This window comes from Crassostrea angulata, chromosome 9, assembly GCF_025612915.1.
Source record: "Crassostrea angulata isolate pt1a10 chromosome 9, ASM2561291v2, whole genome shotgun sequence".
Lineage (NCBI taxonomy): Eukaryota > Metazoa > Mollusca > Bivalvia > Ostreida > Ostreidae > Magallana > Magallana angulata.
In genome coordinates, this window is record NC_069119.1 from 28,812,892 (window position 1) to 28,837,460 (window position 24,569).

The 24,569-nt window shown below is 33.6% G+C and overlaps 1 protein-coding gene across 1 annotated transcript in view; it reads right to left on the reverse strand.

Moving 5' to 3' along the window:
• Positions 1–24,569, reverse strand: part of LOC128163871 (cadherin EGF LAG seven-pass G-type receptor 2-like) — a 40,627-nt gene that overhangs the window by 9,867 nt on the left and 6,191 nt on the right. Inside the window, exons 5-12 of the mRNA XM_052827546.1 lie at positions 24,232–24,401; positions 14,744–14,911; positions 13,442–13,557; positions 12,414–12,594; positions 5,652–5,813; positions 1,893–2,030; positions 1,273–1,395; positions 115–303 (exon numbers count right to left, since the gene is read on the reverse strand). Coding sequence (XP_052683506.1) covers positions 115–303; positions 1,273–1,395; positions 1,893–2,030; positions 5,652–5,813; positions 12,414–12,594; positions 13,442–13,557; positions 14,744–14,911; positions 24,232–24,401 — 1,247 coding nt within the window. The remainder of the gene's footprint in view (positions 1–114; positions 304–1,272; positions 1,396–1,892; positions 2,031–5,651; positions 5,814–12,413; positions 12,595–13,441; positions 13,558–14,743; positions 14,912–24,231; positions 24,402–24,569) is intronic.

Below are 24,569 nucleotides of genomic sequence, written 5' to 3' on the forward strand. Positions count from 1 at the left end.
CAAAATATTTTACTTTTTCAGGACTTTTCTTCTCTAGAGTACATGTATGTATTTAATAACCATACAGATGGTTACTACCATCAAGTCCTTTTAAAAAAGTATACATGTACTCACTTGCCGTGTTGAAGGAGAAGAGAGTAGAGCCAAGCCCAGGATTGTAAGAGGCGGTATAGGTGTGAGTATCTCCCGTGTTGACATCCGACACAGACACCTGAAATACGGAAGCGGACAGCGCGGAGTTTTCCGGAATGGAAATGGGAGAAGCCAGTGGTAGATTGGTAATTACTGGAGATGTGTTAATCCCTGTGTGATAATAAAAATAGATCTATAGAAGCCCACAGCGAATTGCGAATTCAAACATGAAAAGAAAAATCAACAACATATCAATTCGTGGATTTTCTAGAGTTGTTGCATTTTTTTTTAAATATTAGGGCACTGTCTTTTACAAAAATTAAGACGATTAAGAATCAACATTTAGTTAGTTGTCATATGCATGTACAAATTTTGATTCTCAATAATCTAAATTTTTGTAGAGGACAGTACAATTAAACATTTTGCAGGGTCTTTGAACGAAAGTAAGAGGAGGAAGTTTTTGAAAGATCTTCCTAGTATATATATGATCTTTCTACATCCACCCTGTGCCCAACGATGAATATAATTTGTAAAAAAAAAAATCCATGTTTAACAAAGACAAAATAAAGGAAGCCTTAGAAAACACCTTGAGTATTGACTAAATGTAAAAATATGACCTGATAGATCTACAAAACTGTAACCAATACGATATATCATTATTATAACAAATAATTATTATCAAGTATACTATTTATAGTTGAACATTTTATTATCATAAATTGCATGTACATGTTAGAGTACTTTAAGGTCAGTAAGCAAATTAAGTTTAATTTTGTCAAGGTCATCGACTTTTAGAATTGAAGAAAAAATTACAATGAAAAAGACGATATGGCCACCATTTTTTGCCACCATCTTATGTTAGTTGCCAACTATTGGAAAATAGACAGTCACAACGTGACGCATTTAATCCAATGACGTTGTGACATTTGAGTCTGAGACAAAACAAGCATGTCAAAAATTACATTTTTAAAATAGGCTTCAATAAATCGTTCAACTTTAGATAGATTATAAAATGCTTTCTATTATATTAACATGATGTAAAAAGTTGATATAGGCTGTAATAAACCATTCGATGTCAAAAATTAGATCCATCTTGCGATTTAATTTAATTGTATATAGAATAATCCGATAATGAATTACCTAACAGGATAACGGTTAAGGTTCGTGGTCCTACCAATGTCTTGCCATCGGTGACGTAGATGTAAAGATCGTAACCTGCGACCGTGTGCTGCGACAAGTCGGCCGTCGCAAGTATTTCTCCAGCTTAAGAAAAAAAAAGCAATTAGATGCTAAGAAACACACATACAATGGTCTATTTATTTGTTATTCTAACATACTATCCAAACTGATTAAGTTTATCAGTAATCTTAGAATCTTAGCCTAACAACCTTTTTACTGAAAAAATGTTCTCTGCATGTTGTCCAACTCTGGCTTTTTTAAAAAAATCAATATATAATTATCTGCTTTCTCATTAATCTTACAGACTTAAGATTGATATCTGAACATTTACCGATCTAATTGTTCAGCACCCTTGCAGACTTATGTCTTACTATTATCTTACATACTGATATTTGCTGTTGTTGTTGTTGTTGTCTCACACTGATATGTTTTTTAACTGTTTGATTGTTCGTTGTTTGTTTGTTTGTCTGTTTGTTTCTTTGTTTGCTTGGTTTTTTTTGCTGTTTTTTTTTTTGTTTTGTTTTGTTTTTTGTTGTTGTTTTTTTTTTTTTTTTTGGGGGGGGGGGGGGGTTGTCTCTTACAGTTATGAATGGTGAATGGACAGTTGGCTGGAACACACGTCATGTTGTAGTACAGCTGACTTGAGTCGGTGTCGGTTGACTTCACAGTATAGATCGTGGTTCCTGTGGTGGTGCTACTGGCTGTGATACTGGTGGTTGCTGCAAAATCAATTGAAGAATAGAGGGAGATTGGATCGAGAGGGTCATATATGCGCGGTTCTAAACTTCAATTTTATAATCACGTAGTAATGTAACACCAAATACTGTGGAATCATTTTTATTCGTGAAGGTCAATGGTCATGTCTAGCCAAAAACTTTCTGGTTCGTTGGGACGTAATTTCGTTGGTAGTGCAACCGGCATAATTTTGATAAATTTTAAACAAATAATTGTACTGTAAAATAATTATACGTTCGCGGGGATGTAAATTCTTGGGCAAGAGTAAACCATGAAAGCACATCGGTCCCCTCAAAACAATGGTGATTCCACAGTAGCTAGGCCTCGGGCCAGAAACACGTGTACTCAAACTATAAATAGTTTGTCAGTTTTGATTTTTATTTTGAAGGGGTGAATTCAAACATAATTGAAGTAAATTAAAAAAAAAAAAAAAAACCACACGATTACGTCGTTTTTCTACTTTTATCAAAAGTTTTATGATTTTTAATGGATGTTGGGTGGATTGAACCATCATTAAAATCAAATAAACACTATCTGTAATATCGTACATCCGTTGGTATTGTAATGTCATGTTGCAAATTTTGAATTTACCGGGTGGCAGTAAATAAAAAATTTACAACATGACTGTCATGTTGTACAACATGAAGTAACCATAAATAGTTTTTTAATGAATTGCGCATGCAATATTATTACTGATTTTCTTTTCACTTATTGTCACATCATTTAACAGTAACAACGACTAAGAAGGATATTTTTCATGCTTCCCGTCTTAAAAAAATGGACAAATGTATCTGGGTCAAAGTGATGTCATAAATTGTGACGCCCCCCTGATTTTTGTTTATCAACAAAATGAACGACAAACGTGGTACAATAAGTCCTTATCTATACTTTCTACAAACTGTCATGTTCATAAACTGTATGGTACACGAGCAATGTCATTTCCATTGTGAAATACGAAATGACAAATACCGGATAAGTACAATATAATTATCAACAACAAAACATCAATACACATTAACAATTTAATATGCATGCAAAAGTGTAAATTACTTAATACATGAAGGACACCAGCCACGCCTGGAACTTATTTTATGGAAACTAGGCGGTTAACAAATTTTCCATCAGATCCCCCTCAGTTTTTTTAAAATTGATTTCTTTAACAGGTGTTTAACAATAAACTAGTATTTATTGGGGGAAAATTCACAAATTCAAGTTTTTTATGGGGGATATGACATTGACCATTATGATAATGATTGAGAGAATTTAAATATTAACCATTTTCTGCATAGTCATTTATATTGTAACGTTATTAATTGAGGGTTTGAGTTGGAGTAGGAAATCGATTAAAGATTTCCTTAACATTACAAGATAAAACTTGTTAATGTGTAATTAGTATTGCGTTGTTTATATTACACAATTATACTCCTCTGGAATTCGACATTTTCCCCTACATAATCTCTTATGCTGGATAGAAAATTAAACGTCAGTTTAAAAATGAAAGGTGCCTACAGATTTATGAAATTCAAGATATAAATTCTTTTAATAATGCTTCATAACAATATCTTTGTTTCATGGGGTGTAACGGGACATGTTTAAAACAACAATTTTCTATGAAAAATGAAGGATAAAAGTAACAAATCTCGGAGGGTTGTCCATTTTTGACTAATGAAATTTATCTAGAATGCATACAGTCTCTCCAAAAACGGCTTTAAACAAGCTCTTGACCTCCACTTTAAAGTGATGTCAAATTGAATATAGGTCCCGGGATTTCTTTTCCCTTGATTAAATATAGAATGTCAAGATATTGTTTAAATTTCTACATAATCCCTTTAAAACCGTAAAATACGGGAAAAGATTCATCAAATCAATTATGACGTCATAATGGTTCTAGCACCAAAAAGACAGTCTGGAATCATTTACTAGATCTTGACCTTAATATATTAGTATTGTTATTATAAGATGTACATGTATTATACAAGTTATGGAAACTTTATAGAAAATATAGATACGGACTTAATGTATCGTGCATGCAGGTCTTATCATCAATATATATCTATAAACATGATATTATTAACAAGCACAAATCAATGAGGCATTACAGTATATGACATTACTTGGACATAGATACATAGGCCTATGTCGATTTATTCTAAAAACGGGAATCATGAAAAGCCGTTCTCAGTTTTTGTTATCGCTAAATGTTGTGATGATAAATAAGTAGAAAATCAATGCCAATATTACACTTGGGCTGATATAAAAAAGAGCTTTGGATATATAAATCACGATCAATGTCTCGAGACTTTTTCCGATTTCAATTTTATCTTGGCTTGGATATGAAATGTCTTATACTTGTTCTGATTTTTTTCTCATAATTTTACTTAGTCTCGGTGTCATTTTTATCTGCAATATTTAGATTTTAATCAATCGCAATGTGTTTTGTCTTGCCGGCGGAGCTTTATTAACACACTGTCCTGCCTTGACATATCTTAAAGTTTATTAAAGGGGTCAATTTCATATATGTCTGCGTAAAACAACGATTTCGAGGTAATCAGAGGTTTTTATCATTATTGGCAAGGGCGTTGGTTTTTTAACCAAAGAAGGAATTATAGACTGTATGTAATAGTATACAATAGTATACAATTTTTTTGGTGTTGATCCTTAGATAAAAAGTATAGGATAAAAAAGACTCTTTCCTAAATGCATTTATTTAGAAGGCTGTATGGTGATGTCAATGTTTAGACCATAGTGATCTGCTTTAGACGAAGAACTCAATAAAATCTATAATACATGTAAATTTTAAATAATTAGTCAATTTAAATCTAGAATGAGTAGATTCAATGCTGTTTTTACTCATTTATAATTATAGTGTAAGGCCACATACAACATTGGGAATATTTTAAGGCAGACCTGAAGGGTATGTGTTGACAATTCAACCTCGTTTCATGAAATTAGAAGGTAAGCAACACGATATATATTGTTTTCCCCTTTTTATCACCCATTTTTTTTCCAAGGGTGGTTTTGTTTGTTTTCTTTTTTGTTTGATTTTATTGTTCCTTTGTTTGCTTTATTTTTGTTTGTTTCGTTTTTAGCTCGCCCGAGCCATTCTTTAGGTTCATATAAGGAAATGTATTTGCAAATGTAAAATTTAATATAAACAATTGTTAACTAGGATCTTTGTGAGAACTGCAATGCTCGACATGTAATATGACTTTCAGATCCTCCTGTTAGGAAACGGACCTAATTATAAACATAAGAATATCCGGGAGAGGGGGAAATGGACTTTTATTTATACAGGATCTACATGTATTATACCACATTGTCCAGATATTTTGTATTATGACTCCATTAAGCTGATTTTATCATGCCTATTGTTACTCAGGGGAGCGATGTGGCCCACTGGTCTCTTGTTTTGTCTTGCTATGGGATTTTTAAATAATCTTTCAAGGGAATGAACGTGTTTTTTAGGTCTTATCAAATTTCCAAAATTTTATCAAACATGCATGCATCGGTGGTTGATACTATAGAATAGGTACACTTGATGCTCGACGTTTAATCGTTTGCAGCTATTGGCGTCAAGCTCGGTGGGTAGAGCACGTTATAATTACCTTGGAGATTGTCGAACGTAGGCGGGTTGTTCCTCGTGACGTAGACAATGAATGACCCCTGTGCTGTGTCTTTCGTATCAGTGCATGAGATGATCAGTGTATACTGCCGCGCAGTGTCGTAAGATAAGCTAGGCTGGGCCTTGATGTAAATTCCATATACACCTGTGAAATTCCATAGCCAAAAAAAAAAAAAACAAATTAAACATGTACCTTAATATCTCTTTGTTACAAGTTATTCCTATTGGTTTAGATTTAAAAAGTCAACACTTGTAAAAAAAAAAAAAAAAAAAAAAAAAGAAAGAAAAAAAAAAGAAGAAGTTAATTCTGGCACATAGACCATTGCGATGACGTCAAAACAGCTCGGACTAAGAAATGTATCAACTTAATTTATACTCGTATACATTTTGTAGCTATTTGTTTCATTCAGTTGTATTCAATTTGACATATATGGTAATTTACAAACAAAGTTCTTTTCAATTAGCAATGACATTCTCGCCTTTTTGTTTCGTCCATGAGATTTTTGGGAGCTAGAATATTCAAATTAAAATTGACTTTATACAATAACTAAGTAGTTTTTATCTTAAAGAGGGTTCAATGGTCGTTTCATTTTCAGACTATTTGAATATTCTTAGGAAAAAGAATTATCTATAACGATATTAAAAAACAAACATTCCAATTTAAAACCTTAAATACTAGAATTTTCTTTACTAGATAATATTATGAGCGGCGGCGAAAAAAGACGTTAAAGCATCGCGTTTGATTCTGCCAAAGAAATTGTTGATTTAAATTCTGTTTCGTATTTGAGGATGTTTTTAAAAATAAGTTTAGCGTTTAGCACTAATGCCTTTTAACCATTTTCGCCACCCATAGACATGTTATGATAGAAAGATATTATTATGAAAAAAAATTAAGATCTAAATGAAGTTTAAAGAGCATCTCTCTCTCTCTCTCTCTCTCTCTCTCTCTCTCTCTCTCTCTCTCTCTCTCTCTCTTCTGCAACCCATGACTTAAAAGACTGGCAACAAACACGGTAAATGTAAACTGAGTATAGAGGATATTTAGTTTAAAACCAAAGTAAGACATCAACTGTCTGCCTGGTGACACTTGGTGCCCATATTAAAAAGAAAATTATCAACACTCAAATGAACTCCCAATTTTTAAAAGACTTACATTCCAGTAATATCATAAACTTCCTTATAGCTTGAAACTATTGCACTTGATAAAAAAATCGTGAAAATTTTAAAAGACAAATAAACAGACAGCTGATACAGTTTTCACAGCAACTGAATCCGTTAATGCTTTAATATATTAGTAATGACGTCACAATGACGTAATATGGCAGGATGAAATGGCGTAATGTTTTCACAAAGATTCACGTTGTTTTAATTTCCTTGTCTTTGATATTCAAACTTATGACGTCCGTCAAAATTATGCAATAAAAGTAACTGTTTACTTGAACAAAAAAAATATATATATCCTTTTCCTCGAGATTACAGCATTTCATTAACTGATCCCGCCGCGCTTCTCTCCCCAAAAAGTAAACCGACACTATACATGTGCTATATAATTCCATTGTAAGTTTGATACAATATGTAATACCCTTGATTATGACAATGCACTTGTCAATGTACCCAAAAATACCAAATTGGAAGTTTTAATCAAAAATACGAATACAAAAGAAGACAGTATCGAAAACTATCAACATTTCTTGTGTAACGTTAGCTAGCGCTTTTATTTTTGTCTTTTCGCGGGCACTTTGCCACATAGGTAACCTTTGCTTCTACTTATTTTATTTAAAAATTCATATACCGGCCCACCTTTTCGGTACATTTACTTTTTTTTTTTTTTATAATTTATTGTTTTTGTTCCATACATACTAGTACTAATGTTGACATTATTAAATTCAGTTTTTATGAATTTTATACACATGCATACTCACTCACACACAAGTATAATTACATACATTTTTCAATATTAGTGGTAAATGGTTACTTTGCTTCCAAAAAAAGAGAAAAAACCAAAAAAAATAAAAAACCAAAAAATAAATAACAAATAATAATACGAATAGTAATAATCATAATATCATAAACTAATCTAAAATGTTTTTCCATGTAAGCCACAATTTTTCAAAATTGCGCAGCTTTTGATTTTGGATAGCAGCATATCTTTCTACATGGTATTTTATTCTTAAATGACTGAGTAATCCAAGAAAATTTGGCATTTTGTTTTGCATTAAGGATATAAAAATATATTGTTTAACATAAAGAATTATGAAGTTTATAACCCTGTTATTGTTTGACAATGGTAGATCACCGAGAATAACATTCGAAACATTGAAACCAACTCTTTCAGAGGTTTTTCTGTATATATGAAGACTTAAATCACTCCAGAGTGTTTGTACTTTATCACAAGCAATGAAAACATGTATTATTGTTTCAACATTTTCCATACAAAAACCACAACAATCAGAAGTTTTAATGTTAATTTTCTTAAGGTATTTTCCAACAGGAACAATTCTATGTAAGATTCGAAATTGTAACCACTGGGCAGAAGAATCACTAGTGGTTTTATAACAAATTTTAAAAACATCTTGCACTGATATTGTGTCTACTCCATATGGCCTAAGCTCTGCCTCCCACTTGCTGATTGAGGTTGGAATAGCCTCATTTTTATTCAAGAAATTATAAAAGATTTTTGAGCATTTTTCAGAAGATATGAGAGGTTAAAAAAATAAAGGTACATATGGATTAGGAAGTCTTTTGAAAGAAGACCTATCTATTAACAATGATTTCAAATATTTTGAAATAGCTGTAACAATGCTATTGTATTGCATCACACAACTATCAGATAGATTGTATGTGTTTTTAAGAACTCCAAAGTCTAAAAGATTACAATCATCATCAAAAAAATCTTGCACAACCTTTATTCCCTTTTCATACCAGGATTTAAAAAAAACTGGTTTGTTGTTAACTTTTATATTAGAGTTATACCACACTGGAATATAATGAAATTTGTTTTTAAAGTGCGGAGAGTAAGTAAAAGATTTCATATAACATGACCAAGCAATCAAAACATCTTTCCAAAAGGCGTTATTTTCTTTTAACAAACAATCAAACACAAAACTATCTCCAAAATCATACAATTTCTGTAAAATATCATCTCCATTGAGAGCATAGAAAATATCCATCCATGGTTTATGTGAGCAAGTTAACCTTTTAATCCATGTACATTTAAGTGATGTAATAAAACTTCTAACATCTACCATTTTCATACCACCTGACAAGTAGTCTTGTGTTATAAGAGACCTTTTAACTTTGTCTGTTTTGGATTTCCATAGAAACTCAAAAAAGGCTTTGCATATAAATGCTACAATCTCCTTTTTGGGAGTAGGAAGCGATATAAATAAATGATTTAGTTTTGGAATCAACAAACTCTTAATGATAGTGACACGACCAATTGGAGTAAGAATTCTTCTTTTCCATTGTTCCATAAGTGCAATGATTTTTGGAATCTGATTACCAAAATTAATATCAACAATTTCAGAAAGTTCAACGGAAAATTGGAAACCTAATAAATTAAAAGATGTAGATCTCCAGTCTAATTTCCATCTGGTATGATGAAACACTTGATCAGAGAATTTTTTTGAACCAATCCACACAATTTTTGTCTTAGATGTATTAATTTTAAGTCCTGAAAAGCTGGAGTAAAAATCTATAGTTTCTAATGCTTCGAACAAGGATTTTGGTGAACCATCAAGGGCTAACAAAGTGTCGTCTGCATACTGTGATATTATATGTTCTTTATTATGAACAAAAATGCCCTTAATATCATTGTTTTGCTTTATAAGAATTGAAAGGATTTCTGCACATATAATGAATAAATATGGAGCAACAGGATCTCCTTGTCTACAACCCCTTTGTATGTCAAATTGTTTTGATAAAAACCCACTTTGTAAAATGCAGGCACGGAAATTTGTGTTTAAAATTTTTATCCACTGGATAATATATTCTCCAAACCCAAAATAACTTAAAACTTTATAAATAAATGACCATGACATAGAGTCAAAGGCTTTTTCGAAATCAATGAGGACCAAAAGCCCTGGAATTTCATGTATCTCTGTGTACGACATCAGATCATAAACAAAGCGAGTATTTTCCCCTATGTATCTACCTTTTATGAAACCAGATTGTGTATTTGAAATAATAATGTCCAAAACTTGTTTGATTCTAAAGCTTAGGCAACCAGATATGATCTTGTAGAGAACATTTAAAAGGGTTATTGGTCGCCAGTTCTTTAGAAACTGTCTTGGTTTGTCCCCTTTTGGCAAACATGAAATTATTCCAAGTCTTTGAGAGATAGGAAGCTCTTTTTTAAGAAAAATACAGTTAATAGCTCTAACAACATAATTTCTAATATCACTCCAAAAAAACTTGAAAAATTCTGCGGTATACCCATCACTACCAGGGGACTTATTATTCTTCATGTGCTTTAATACGTTAAGAACTTCTCTTTCCTCAATGTCTTTCTCCAGACCTTTGGACGTATTTGTATCCATTTTAGGATTATTAGAATTCGGTACATTTACTTTTAGTATTGCATGTAATCTGTGAGCTACTTTGTAGTAAAAAAAATCTTTTTAAACTAAATACGCTTGAATTTTATGTTTGAGCATTGCATTTACAATGCTATCACTTTAATTATGTATCAATTTATTTCAATTTACAGTAATCAGTAACAAGTTTTACCCGTATGCAATTACTTTTTAGATATTTTTTTTAGAGTCACCGTTTACCTTTCGTAACACGTGTGGTGTTTTAAAGATAAATACAATTTATTTCTGTACTAATTTAGACATTCACTGGGAGTTTTTCTGCTTGTATGATCAAACTGGGTCAAATTCCGTGAGATTCCCAATATTTGATTGTAATTTTTTTAGTCAAAATTGTGGCTTTTACCTACTGAGTTTTTCCCCCTCATCAGTATTCTAAAATCACAGACAAATATCAAATTTCGTTATAATTATATAGGAAAATGTCTAGTATTCTTAATTATTTTTGCAATTTGCTTCAATTGCGATCATTGCAATTTTCAATATGTCTAATTAATACGTGTTATAATAATATAATGGTATACATCTAAAGGTTATAGATCTTTTAATGAAAGATGTTGGTTGGTAATTTGAATCAGTTAATAACGAATCATTCTTTGAGTATTATGAGCTGATAATTTTGGTCGGGGCATAATCAAATCCAATAAAGCTCGAAGGGCTTAATAGTATATCTGATCACGCCCGACCAAATTAGAACCTCATACTTCCTTATTCCTTATTACTTATATTTATATAATTTTAAGCCATTGTACGAATAAATATTTAAATATAAGTAAGCAAACCCCGCACCCCAGACTATTTTCGTATAGATTCGGTGCCTATTAAGTCTTCATGTATCTTTTCTATTTCAATCTAGAAATCTGAAAAAAAATGTCGATGAATATAAAAAAGCAAAAGATTGTACAAATCAAAAGGAAACGCAAAACTGACTACACCCTTTGAAGGCGTCTTTCATTGTGATTAGAAGAAATACAGTACTAAAAAAATAATCTTAAAAAAATAGTCTTAATGGAGCCAAAAAAATGCAGCCATAAATCCAACACTGACAGCGGAAACTTAAAAAGATCTTTTGATCTGGGTCTCATTTTCCCACAATAAGATCTTTTTGTGAATATGAGACTTGTTTCACAGTAAGTTTGTCAAGGTTGTATGGCCCTTTGGCTAGATATTAATGATCGAAACATATTTCGTCGTCTCAAATTATCTTTAACTACACTTGACTAATTGCCGTAAAGAGGACTGGATGGTCTTTGTCTTTCATAGATCAAATTGATCTCCTGTAGAAAATAGTTCTATATAGAAAAATAGGAAAATATCCACACTTTTAACAGCGACAATTTTGATCTCCTAAAGATAAAGAGTTCGTTAGAGAATATAGGAAAATATCAACACTTTTATTAGGCTATAGATTATATCAAAATGTTTCCTTAAATCCTATCCAAACATTTTAGGTCCATCTAAATGCTATTTTGTTGACCATCCAGTTCCTCAGCAACAGTTGGTTGATTTTTTTTTTACTGTTAACAATCCTTTATTCGCAACGACTTCATTGCGACCAATCAATGTTTTATAGGTTCGCAGGCATTATAATTTTAGCGTTTAAGCATTGAACCTTATGTTAGAAGTCTTTACAAATTACAACAGAGACACCGAATATTTTAAAAGGACATTAAGAACGTCGGGACGAATATATACATGTATAAAAACTCTTCATGAAATTTTCCTGCATACAAAAAAACTTAGTCGGTTTTCAGCAGTAGCATTATATAAATAGTGCCTGTTTGGTAGGGGTAACAGTTGAAATTGACACCCCGAGGAAACCATTGTCAACCGACGCGAAGCGGAGGTTGACAATGGTTTTCGAGGGGTGACAATTTCAACTGTTATCCTCCCAAACAGGCACTATTTAATTTATTATACTGAATGTCTTCATTTTAGAGTTTTTTTGACTGATTTTATATAGAAGTGACGTGAATTTCACGGCGAACCGTATGCGCATAATTAACGCGCATGTAACAATTAGTTGTGTTACCCGTTGCTAAATGTGGTGCTAACGCTGAGGGTAATAGAACGGATTATCAACTACGTCTAAACCAATCAGATTTCAGTATTTAAAATGAAAGTATACTAATATAAAATAACGACGTAATTACTTGTACTTCCGGCGTTTATTCGGGAGAAGAAATTCGTTGTGGAGGGGGTCGTACTAGCGATTGTACAGCTGACAGTGTCTGCGAGGGAGGCATCCGTAACATCCAGAGTGTAGAGAAGCTGTTCTGTCATGTGATCCTCCGTAATATCCGCTGTTGCTGGTAGATTATTAATGACAGGGACCTAAAATTTCAGATTTTATTTTATTTTCCTTTTTTCCCCTTTTTGATGAAAAAATGTCAAATGGATGTCTTTGAATAAGATTAGCTAATGGTATAATATTCGATTTTCGCACAAATGATGTATTTAATATGATTGTTGTCTTTGCAGCAAATGTTTACCAATTGCATAAAATTGAAAAAAGCGTATCAATGTGAAAAAAATTAATCTATTCTCTATAAGTACATGTATATTAGATATATGGATTATTCAAAACGCATTAAGGTTGTATGGGTCATCTGTCGATATTAATGTGGATTAAAGTACATTAAAATTAGAATACTTCCATCGATTTAGAATTTTCAAATTTTACACTATTTAACCAAAAAAATAGCTATTAATTAAAATTGAAAATTTTGGGAAAAGTGAAAAATGTAAACCCCCTAGCGGGATTGCAACTCCTGACTTACAGAGCCGTAGTTAACCGTCTAACCTACTGCGCTACGCTGTTAGGTGACAATACTGAGAAAGAAACTACTTATATGATTACACCTCATTTCATTGTTCATTATATAAACTATACGTCACAACATAGAGGTGTCTTATACCACCTTTAACACTGTAGTTTTTTGGTCAAGTCATATTGATGCCTGTATATACTGCATATTAATACAGCAAAATACATGTAATTTTATCAAGATTCAGCAGCTGATACTTTCATTTATTCATTTTAAGAATTTGAGCATTCCGTAAGAAATTTATTTAATTTCAACAGCTATTTTCTTTCATTTATTTTGAGAATCCAAGCACCCAGTCAGATTTCGCATTACAAACTGAACTGAAGCATCCAATCAGAAAGCGCGTTACATACTGAATTGGTTACTGTTATTCTGAGGGTCCCGGTGTCTGTATTTCCACAATCATCGGTGACAGTGAAAGACAGGTCATTGTTTCCGTGCGGAAGTGCTCCTGTATTTCGAACCTCTCCTACAATAAATATCTCAAACAATCAATAATTCCACCTTTAGAATGGTTTCAAGTTAACTTTTTAAGGAGTCTTCTCATATTCCTAACATTCAGAACTGCATGAAATATTTACGTAGTCAAGAGATCGCATTACAAAGTAGTGGTATCAAATTTGACCTTTTTACGCAGCAAGTTCAGGTCAAGGTTATCATTCTTACCTTTAACAAAAAATATTAAGTTGTGAAATTGTTAGAAAGAATTTAAAAATATGAGCGTTTGATTTTCTTTCCTCTTGATGTGATAATGTAAACTTATTGAGATACTGTTAACTGGATTATTTTCGCCCCGTGTTATTTTCGCCCTTCCACAATTGCAAACAGTTTTGCCCCGTCTTGAATTCGCCTAAACACGTTTCTGTTTAAGGAGATATGATCTGAAACATTAGAATTTGCCCAATTTTAAATTCCCCTTGATGACAACGAGGGCAGATAAGGCGAAAATAAAACGGGGCGAACATTTTCCTGTATACGGTATACTTTTGATATTTTGAAAAAGTCAAAAACTAGACAAGACTACTAGTACATTGTACTTTCTCAACTCTATACTCTCAAATATTATTGTGTGACCGCTTGTTTCACAGCTTTTGATAACTCCTACAAACTATAAAGAAAGCTAATAATGTCCTCCATTTATCTTATGCTAAAATGTATGGAAACCAGTTCCATCTTGGTCCTGCAGCTTTGTTAATTTTTACTCCTTTAAACACTACAAGTCATGACTTGATGAATATTGACATTTATTAATGACGAAGATAAACAACTAACTACAAATAAACTACCTGAACTACTAGGGAGATCCCAGATAAACATAAAGAGACTTATTAAGCACCTAATTTCAGACAGGCAGTGGGATCTCCCTAAAGACTAAGTAAGACATAATTATTATTGATGAATACACATTTAGAAGATGGGAGATCCCAAGATAACATATATCCAAACTAGTCTACAACAATGGCAGGGGGATCTCCCTGTCATATGAAAATAATATTTCATTATTGCAAAACATCGTCCATCTTCTCCAGATCTTTATGAGTTCTCTTTTTTTTTGTAGTGGGAAGAAGGAATGAAACTATTTTAATTGAATATAATTTTTAATTGCTATATTTGTTAATGCGCTTGATTCAGTTGGCTAAGTAGCAAAACTTTACCGGAAACCGCATCAAAGGAAAACGATGAGGTAGTCGTTGTCATAGAAACGGTTAGGGTGTCCAGTGGATCGTTATCGGAAGAGGTCACGGTATACATCAGAGTATTTGCGGCCGTGCTATCCGGAAAAGTTACGGTCTGGTCCAAATTAGATAAAGTTGGTGTATTACCTAAGAAAATAAACATAATAAAAAATCAATAAACAAAATAACTTTTTAATTATTTATCGGTTCCAGCAATCAAAATAATGATTCCACACTGTAGAATAAGTCCCGCTTTAGGAAATTTGATATTTTATGTTAATTTTGCTTTTTAAATTACCTTGTTCCCCTTTCTGTCTCTAAGAAGAAAATTCAAAAGTTTACATCTGGTTGTCAGTGCACAGTAAACAAGAGGCCCGCAGGCCTTGAAGGCCACCTAGCTGAGTACCATAGCCCCTTGTTTGACATTTCAGAGTCTTATATTTGCATTATAAGCTTCATATTGAAGTCTAAACCATAATCTGAGACACCTGCCTGTTACCCCATTTTTATTATTTGATGTTTGAAAACAAATTATTCATGAAAATGTGGGGGAGGGGGGACAAGCGATGCAATTGTTCAAAAAGCATACAATACACAAGACATTAAAGTATATTTCCTAAAAATAGAACACATATTAAATTCAATACTGTTGAGTGACAATTTGCCGTGTTATTTTCAAAATGAAGTTAAAATTGTTATGGATGACAAACAGCAATTTCCCTGAGTAAAAATAGATGTTCAAAAAAAGTCATGCATGTATTTATCACCCCCTCCCCGATACACGATATAAAGCCTCCATTTCTGTCCCATGCCCTGGGCAGTGAATTGCACAATTTAACATCAGGACATTATGAACATAGTAACTATGCATGAGTTTCTCTCCCATGAGACAACCACATTTTTACTATGTAGCCATTTTGACCAAAATAGGGTTTGAACCCCTTATCCAGAGACCATAGATTCTACAACTTAGTTAGAGGGCTTCATGGACATCCTCACCATGCATTTCATTTTTTCTCAAATATAAATAAGAGTAAAGAAGAAGATGTTTTTAAAGATTTTGATAAATGTTTAATATATTGCAAAATAAGCCAAATAAGACCTGAACCCTTGTAACAGGGACGATAAATTTCACAATTTAGAAAGACATAAGAATCATGCATTAAGTTTTTCAAAGAAATGAATGGGAGTAGAGAAGATTTTTAGGAATCAATACATGTACACTATATTGCTATATTGGCCCTGTCCTAGAGTCTGACTTCTTGTCTCAAGAGCCCTGAATTTCAAAATTTAGGTTGAGGGCTTCATTGATATTATAACCATACAGTAAGTTTTTCCCCACAGGTGTGTCTATGACTTTTTTGCATATTTGGCCTTACCTATATGGCCCCGGTGCTGGTAGAGCCACGAATTTAACAATTCATCTTTCTCTTACCATGGAAATGCTTTACTATTGGCCTTGTAGTATTTTTCAAGAAGTTTAAACTGTAAAATTGTTAACGCGCGACGACGGACAAAGACCTATTGCAATAGGTCAACTGAATTACCCAAATAAACAAGCGCAACAAAATATATGTGAGCCAATGCTCACTAGTGATACCCCCGCTCTGATGTGAATATGCAAAATAAGCAAAGTCGACATTTAACAGAAAGCTGGCATCCAATCGGTATAAAAATATATCCCACAATATGGCATGCCTAAACAAATAGTGTGTTAAAATTTCAAGCATCTGCAATAAATAGCTGCTGAAAAATCTTTGAGGAAAATTTGTTTGAAAATTTTGGCTGAAATAAGCATAGTACTCATTTTGCAGGAAGCTGACGTCTGATTGGTACAAAAATATATCCCACGATATGGCATGCCTTAACAAACACTGTGTAAAAATTTCAAGCATCCGCAATAAATAACTGCTGAGAAATTTTTGAGGAAAATTTGTTTGAAAACTTTGGCTAAAAATAAACAAAGTCATTATTTAACAGGAAGTTGACATCCGATTGATACAAAAATATATCCATCAATATGGCATGCCTAAACAAATAGTGTGTTAAAATTTCAAGCATCTGCAATAAATAGCTGCTGAAAAATCTTTGAGGAAAATTTGTTTGAAATTTTGGCTGAAATAAGCATAGTACTCATTTTGCAGGAAGCTGACGTCTGATTGGTACAAAAATATATCCCACGATATGGCATGCCTTAACAAACACTGTGTAAAAATTTCAAGCATCCGCAATAAATAACTGCTGAGAAATTTTTGAGGAAAATTTGTTTGAAAACTTTGGCTAAAAATAAACAAAGTCATTATTTAACAGGAAGTTGACATCCGATTGATACAAAAATATATCTCACAATAGGGCATGCCAAAACAAATAATGTGTTAAAATTTCAAGCATCTGCGATGAATAGTTGCCGAGAAATCTTTGACAGAAATTCGTTTGAAATTTTTGGCTAAAAATAAACAAAGTACTCATTAAACAGGAAGTTGACGTCCGATTGGTACAAAAATACATCCCACGATAAATGGGAGCGGGGGTATAAAAATGTAATTATGTTTGTGCAAATAACTACTTTACCTGGATGTCTGATACAAAATTCACAGTAAACGAACAAAGCTGATTAAAGGAAAAAGTTGAATATTCCCTATTTTTTGGTACAGAGCTCTTCTCTTTAAGGAGATTGATAAAGTATATTTAAAAAAAATGGCTGGGACCATCCTGTAATGACAACAAATTGTCAAGTTCAAGTTCAGTTTATTCACTCAGACCAAATAATTTGGTACAAGAGGAACATATATATAATACATACAAATACAAATCGTCAGAGGTACAGACAAACAGGTACATTTTCATACCGGGAAAAAATATAAATAAAAAAGAATCACTACTTATGTTAGATTTTAGTATAAAGGATCATAATAGGAAAACAACTAAGAGGAGCAGACAGCATCAAAAATTTTTGAAATAAATACACATAATTTTCTTAGCGATTTACAATTGCAATTAGTCATGAGTTCAGAAAACTTAAAAAAATTTGGTCTTTTCCAATATTTTGTGTTTATGTATTTTTTCCTTATTTCTTCTAGTGCCGAACATTCTAAAATATAATGAAATTCATCTCCAATAAGACCTTTATTACACAAAAGACATAACCTCTCATTCAAAGGAATGTTATACCATCTGCCTGTCTCTACAGGAAAACGATGGTTTGATGTACGAAATTTAATGAATTTTTTTCTTAGTTTTACCGGTAAAATATCAAGATACTTCTCAAAGCCAAAATATGGTTTTAAAATTTTATACACTTGACCTCTGGAAGAACAATTTATATCATTTGACCATATTTGCATAAATTGGTCTTTTAATCTTTGGTTTACAGTAGCAGATAACCACTCTATATTGACAAAATTATGGTTCTGCCAGACATATTGTAGCCCGCACATGTTCAAAATTCTTTGAATACAATCAATCCATGGGCTTTTACAATCGCTATTAAAATGTTGTGAAAATAAATATCTGTACACTGTATATACAATTTTGTTCTCGGGGCTTATTAGCATTTTCCCCCAATATGTAATTATTCTTGTATAAACATTAATATACAACGGGTAGCGCCCTGTTTCTCCATATATCATAAAATTCGGTGTTGTGCTTCTTAAATTAAGTACTGTTTTCAAAAATTTCAGATGTACACGTTCAATAATATCTAGATTTTCAAAGCCCCAAATTTCGCAGCCGTACAATAAAACTGGTAAAACAACCTTATCAAACAAATCAAATTGACAATTTACTGGTAAATTAAAATTTCTAATTTTTCTTATAACACCATACATAGCCTTTTGAGCCTGTTCACACAAATGCTTTCTTGCTTTAATAAATGAACCAGTTCTGGACAGAACGATACCCAGGTATTTGAATTCTTTAACATTTTCAATAACTTCTCCTTTATAATAAAAAAGCTTTTTCGATGTTGGACCTTTGGAGAAAACCATTATTTTTGTTTTATTAACATTGACATTAAGTTTCCATTGAGTACAATAACTATAAAATTCGTTGAGGGCGTTTTGAAGGTCTTCTGTCGATTCCGCCATTATGACGGTATCGTCAGCGTAAAATAAAATAAGTAGTTTCAAATGTAATAATAACTCGTTTTCGATTTCATTACTAATGCTTTGTAAACCTACAATATTTTTTTCCAAAAGAAAGTTTTTTAAGTCATTAATGTACAAAGAAAATAAGAAAGGGGAAAGGTTTTCTCCTTGTCTAACACCTACATTACATTCAAAAAAATTAGAAGCAATACCATTTAATTTTACTAGTGACTTTATACCCATGTACATGTTTTTAATATATCTAAAGCATTTCCCGTTAATTCCATTCAAAATAAGTTTACTCCACAGGCCGGTCCTCCATACAGTATCAAACGTCTGTTTAAAATCGATGAAAGCACAAAATAATTTCTTTTTTCTTTTCATGAAAATATCACAAAGAAATTGTAATGTCAAAATATGATCTAAAGTTGAGTAGTTTTTTCTAAACCCGGCTTGGTTTTCATAAATAAGATTTGTCTCAGTGGCGTATGCTTCCAGACGATTGGCCAAAATACTAGTGAAAAGTTTACCTAGACAACTTAAAAGAGATATCGGGCGGTAATTTTCCGGCTGAGTAGGATCCCCCTTATTTTTATAAATTAGTTTGATAATACCGATTAGCCACTCATCTGGAACGAACCCACTACAGAAAATAATATTAAAAAACTTCTTATACACTGGTAGAAAAATAGACAGAGTAGATGAAATGTGTTCATTTACAATAAGATCATACCCAGCGGCTTTACTATTTTTAAGTTTCTTAACTGCCGCAACAATTTCTTCATCAGAAATTTCACCGTTAAGAATATCGTCATACATATGTACATACATGTACCAATAAAACCAGGGTTATCAATATTAGATTCACCGTTCTCACAGCCCTCATTCATATCCTTTAAAAATTGAAACATATCGTCAATGCTAACAGCACATTTTTCATCCCGTCTTGAACCATGTAAAATTTTCCAGTAGTCTTTCGGGTTAGTAGAACGCAAGTTGACAAGTTTCTTAGTAATGGTTTTCTTATAATCTTTGATACAACCATCCATTGTTCTCTTGTATTGCTTACTTAGTACCTTCAGATTTTCTTTATTATCTGTTGAATTATTTCTATTATATAGTCGTTTTGCTAAATGATATTTCCTTCTTGCTGTTCTACAAACCCGATTAAACCACGGCTTACTACTTTTTTCGTTACTAAAATTATCTACGTGTTTACTCATGCCGAACGTTTCTCTGGCTGTGTTGACAAATACAGTGCATATATCTTTTGCTATTTTGGAAATGTTATCTTTACAAATATTATCGATACAAGAGGAAAGAACGTTAAGTTCATTTTCAATTTCACACACCGCAGACATCTGAATATTATTGCGAAAATCGTCTGCTTTGTCCACACACCAGAGTTTCACGCTTGGTTGGTTTTTACCTGGAATGTTATTGTTAGCGTCATTAATACAAATGGAAAATGAGAAAGAAATTGGATTGTGGACATCCGAGAACAAGTCGCAAAAATTTTTAATATTAAAGGATTCTACAATTGCAAAGAAATTGGCACTGGCTAAAACATAATCCACAGTGCTACTATCTTTACAGGTGGTACCACCAATATTCTTATCGTTACCAACTCTGCTATTCATAATATAAATATCATTATTCTTACAGAATTCAACCAGTTTGTAACCAAAGTTATTTATAGTATGGTCTCGTACAATTCTATCTAAAGGAATCTGATAATTATCAAAAATAATAGAGCGGGTTGCGACCTCTGATTGAATTTCACAATGAGTTACGTGTGCTAAAAAATCATCAGGAGTATAATAGTCCTGCATTTTACCAACCCTGGCGTTGAAGTCGCCAAACAAACATAAATATTTACAGTTACTTTCTACGTTAATTATCTCTTGTTCAATTTCTGAGAAACAATCTGGGGAGGAGAATCTGCTTCCTTCAGGTGGAATGTACACTAACCCACATACAGCATCTTCACTTATATTTAACAATGTTTTGCTTAATTTAAACAAAAAAATAAATTTACAATCGGTTTCCAATACTTTTATGTATTTAACAATAGTATTTTTAAAAGCTAGAATTAAACCACCAGAACGTCTGTTAGAAAGTTTGTGTCTATTTTTCATGTAAGTGACGTAACCGGGTATTTGAATATTGTCCGAATCATCAGTTTTTGTTTCAGATAGTCCAATGATATCATAGTTTGCAATAAAATCACAAAATTCGGGGTAATTTAGTTTTTGTTTGACACCGCATACGTTAAGCGAGAGAAATTTCAGAGACGTGTAGCTGTTTGTTCGCGAGAGTTGTTCTCCTGCGTCTCCCTATCCAATTCGGTCGGGGGTTGATCCTTGACGTTGTCGTTTAAAAGCCTGTCGGTCGTCTTTGGTCGGGTTTTGCGGAGTGTATTGTCGCTCAGTTGTTTGATTGCTGGCGGATCGCGTCTGAGCTGGCGTGGGCGTTGGAAATGCTCTCGGAGCGGATCCTATAGGAGGGATATATTCTTGTCCGTCAATGTAAAGCACGTCCCGGACCAGTTTTACTTTCTTGTGGTCTTTCTTTGCCTGGCGGAGGACGGGATATAGCTTCCTTCTCTTTTCCTCAATTTCAGGGGGAAATTGTTCGTTTACCCAAACGTTTGATTTGTGGAGCTTCTGGGGGGCACGTGTACGGATTAATTCTCTATCCTTAAAATAGGTAAATTTGGCAACAATATTTCTGGGATGGGAACTGTACTCCTTCCATTTACCCATTCTATGGACCCTTTCGAATGGGACTTCGTAATCCAGTTTATACTTTTTTTGGATAAATTCTTGTAGGACAGCTTCGGTGTCTTCATGTCTCTCCTCCGGGATTCCAGAAAATATCAGATTGTCGCGCATTGAACGAGCCTTTAGGTCTGTAACAGAGTTTTGTAGACTCTCATTAGCTTCTTTTATTGACACCAGATCCTTTTCCATGACTCTTTGGCTCTGAATACACTTGTCTGTGAGTGTCTTATTATCAGTCATCAGTTTTGTGTTTCTTTCTGTTGATTCTTTTACATTATCGAAAACGTCTCCAAGGGATGTCATGTTTCTGTCGAAATCCGTCATATCTTTTTTCACCTTAACGATCTCTTCATCTAAAATACCTACTCGGCAATTTAAAGAATTTACTGAGGCTTGGAGCTCATTGAATGATGCCATTTTCTGTTCAATTGCAAATAGTCTAGAGTCGAGAGAGTCACTTTTAAGTTCTATATTTGCGAGTTTTGAGTTCATTTGGGTTAATAGAAAGTGTATAGATGACAAGGTGATTTGCTTCTCGTGACTGACGTTTTCGCTGTCATTCGCTAATTCACTCTGGCCATATAATATCGAACGACTCTCTGAAAGTATTGCAGATGTTTCACTCATATTGATTGTTGACTTTACTTTAGTATATCAGTCACGTTCCAAACACAATAATAACACGAGATACTACACACTACACAGGTGTTCCACACAGGTGCTCCATATTGTTTGATACAGGTGAGTTGAGCTCACGATATCAGTCACAGACCGTTCAAAAATATTTTTCAAAGTTAGTATTTTAACGGGGTTTAACCCCCAAAACACACAGTCTTATGTTGGGAAGTTGTATATTCAATTTCTAGAACAAAAAGTTTTAAAACTTTCGAGAAAATATAAATAAATCTTCAAAATCACCGGAGCTCGCTTGGAAGGCGACTTACCGATTCGCTGACCTCTGACCTTTTTTCCCACCGTGTGCAAAATACATATTTCGAGTGACATAATGTTTCTTGATTTAGTGCTAATTATTTCTAATTAGACCTTCACCGCCGGACATTAAGATGTCACCTGTTATTGAACTAATTATATATCTTGAGTAATCCTTGAAATTAATTATCTATTGTGCCAAGAGTAACTCTATTTATTCACTCATGTATGTTTTACCTATAAATTGATCGTTATCCACAATGATCGTCAGTTGGAGACTGGACCTTGTATTGTCCATGCCGACTGCATAGATCGTGTAGAAACGACAAGTTTGGATCGTTAATAAATCGTTATTAGATAAACCGACTTGTGAATTTCTACCGGTCATATTTGGTGGAGAATTCCTAAGGGTAAAGATACCCGGGGCTGCTACATATACTTTGTAGTAGTCGGATCCCAGTACCTACTCACAGCAGCAAGCAATCCCCAGTCCATGGATTTCTTCTTCCCCCTAAGCCCTGCGTGGATGCATCCAGTCCGGCCGCGCTTCCCTCTACAACCGTGTGGACGCTGCGGATTAAGGCATGGATGGAACATCTGCAGCGCCATTTCATCTCAATGTTTCAAGTGCGGTAGAAAAGGACATTATGCGCGAATGTGCAGAACTAGGAACTCCGGAGCTGCCATCAACGCCGTCTCTTCTATTCCAACTCGCACAATTAGAACGCAAACAGAAGAAGTTGGGAAAAGAAAATCGGACAGAAAACAAACTCGGGATAGAGATCGCATCAAAAAGTTCAACAAAAATCGAAATAAAAGAAACAATTTACGTGAAATGCCTTTTGCAACCGTAAATGTTAATGAAATTCATAGTGAAATGATAGAAACAGAAATCGAAAAATATAGGCAGCAGGCGTCATCCAAGAAAGCAGAGGCGGACTTTTGGAAACGTGATCGAAAAACCCTCGAATGTCAAATATTAGAAAAAGACAATACCATCAAGAAACAAAGTGAAGAACTCAGTGCCCAATTAGACGATCTGGCGGAATCGAGGATTAAACAAGAAGAGCTCCAAGTCGCGTTGCAGACATTACAAGACAAGGTTAAAAAAATGCATTCGAAAGGAGACCAAAAAGCGTTACTCGAGAGACCAAGAGCTTCATTCCGCCCTCGTACCACACCAAAACGTCACCAAGGACAACAAAATCCTCACTATGCTTATTCGACCCATCCATGTACCGGAAGTGCCACCGGGAATGCAAGGAGCTATCGGAAACACGAGGACGTGTTTCGGGGGGCAAGAGGGTATTGTCACCGTGTGCAAAATACATATTTCGAGTGACATAATGTTTCTTGATTTAGTGCTAATTATTTCTAATTAGACCTTCACCGCCGGACATTAAGATGTCACCTGTTATTGAACTAATTATATATCTTGAGTTATCCTTGAAATTAATTATCTATTGTGCCAAGAGTAACTCTATTTATTCACTCATGTATGTTTTACCTATAAATTGATCGTTATCCAAAATGATCGTCAGTTGGAGACTGGACCTTGTATTGTCCATGCCGACTGCATAGATCGTGTAGAAACGACAAGTTTGGATCGTTAATAAATCGTTATTAGATAAACCGACTTGTGAATTTCTACCGGTCATAATATACTCACCCGGGTCGACACGTGCGTGTATAGCATATTCCTTCCTGGTGTCTGATGTCTGGGAGCCCCAGTCAAAGGTACTACCCACAGTCAGGACCCCTATACTGGTACTGTAGGTATATCCATCCGAAGCGCCGCCCTCCACCTTGTGTGAGATCATTGGGTCTCCAGCCGTGTAGCTGTAAAAAATCATTTACAAAATGAGATTCCTTCTTTCTTTTTTTTGCTGGGTTGGTCACGTTATCAGATTCTATAAGGCCCGAAAATCAAACTTGAGAGAGAGAGACAGACAGACAGACCGTGAAAGAGAGAGACAGACAGACAACCCGTGAGAGAGAGAAAGAGAA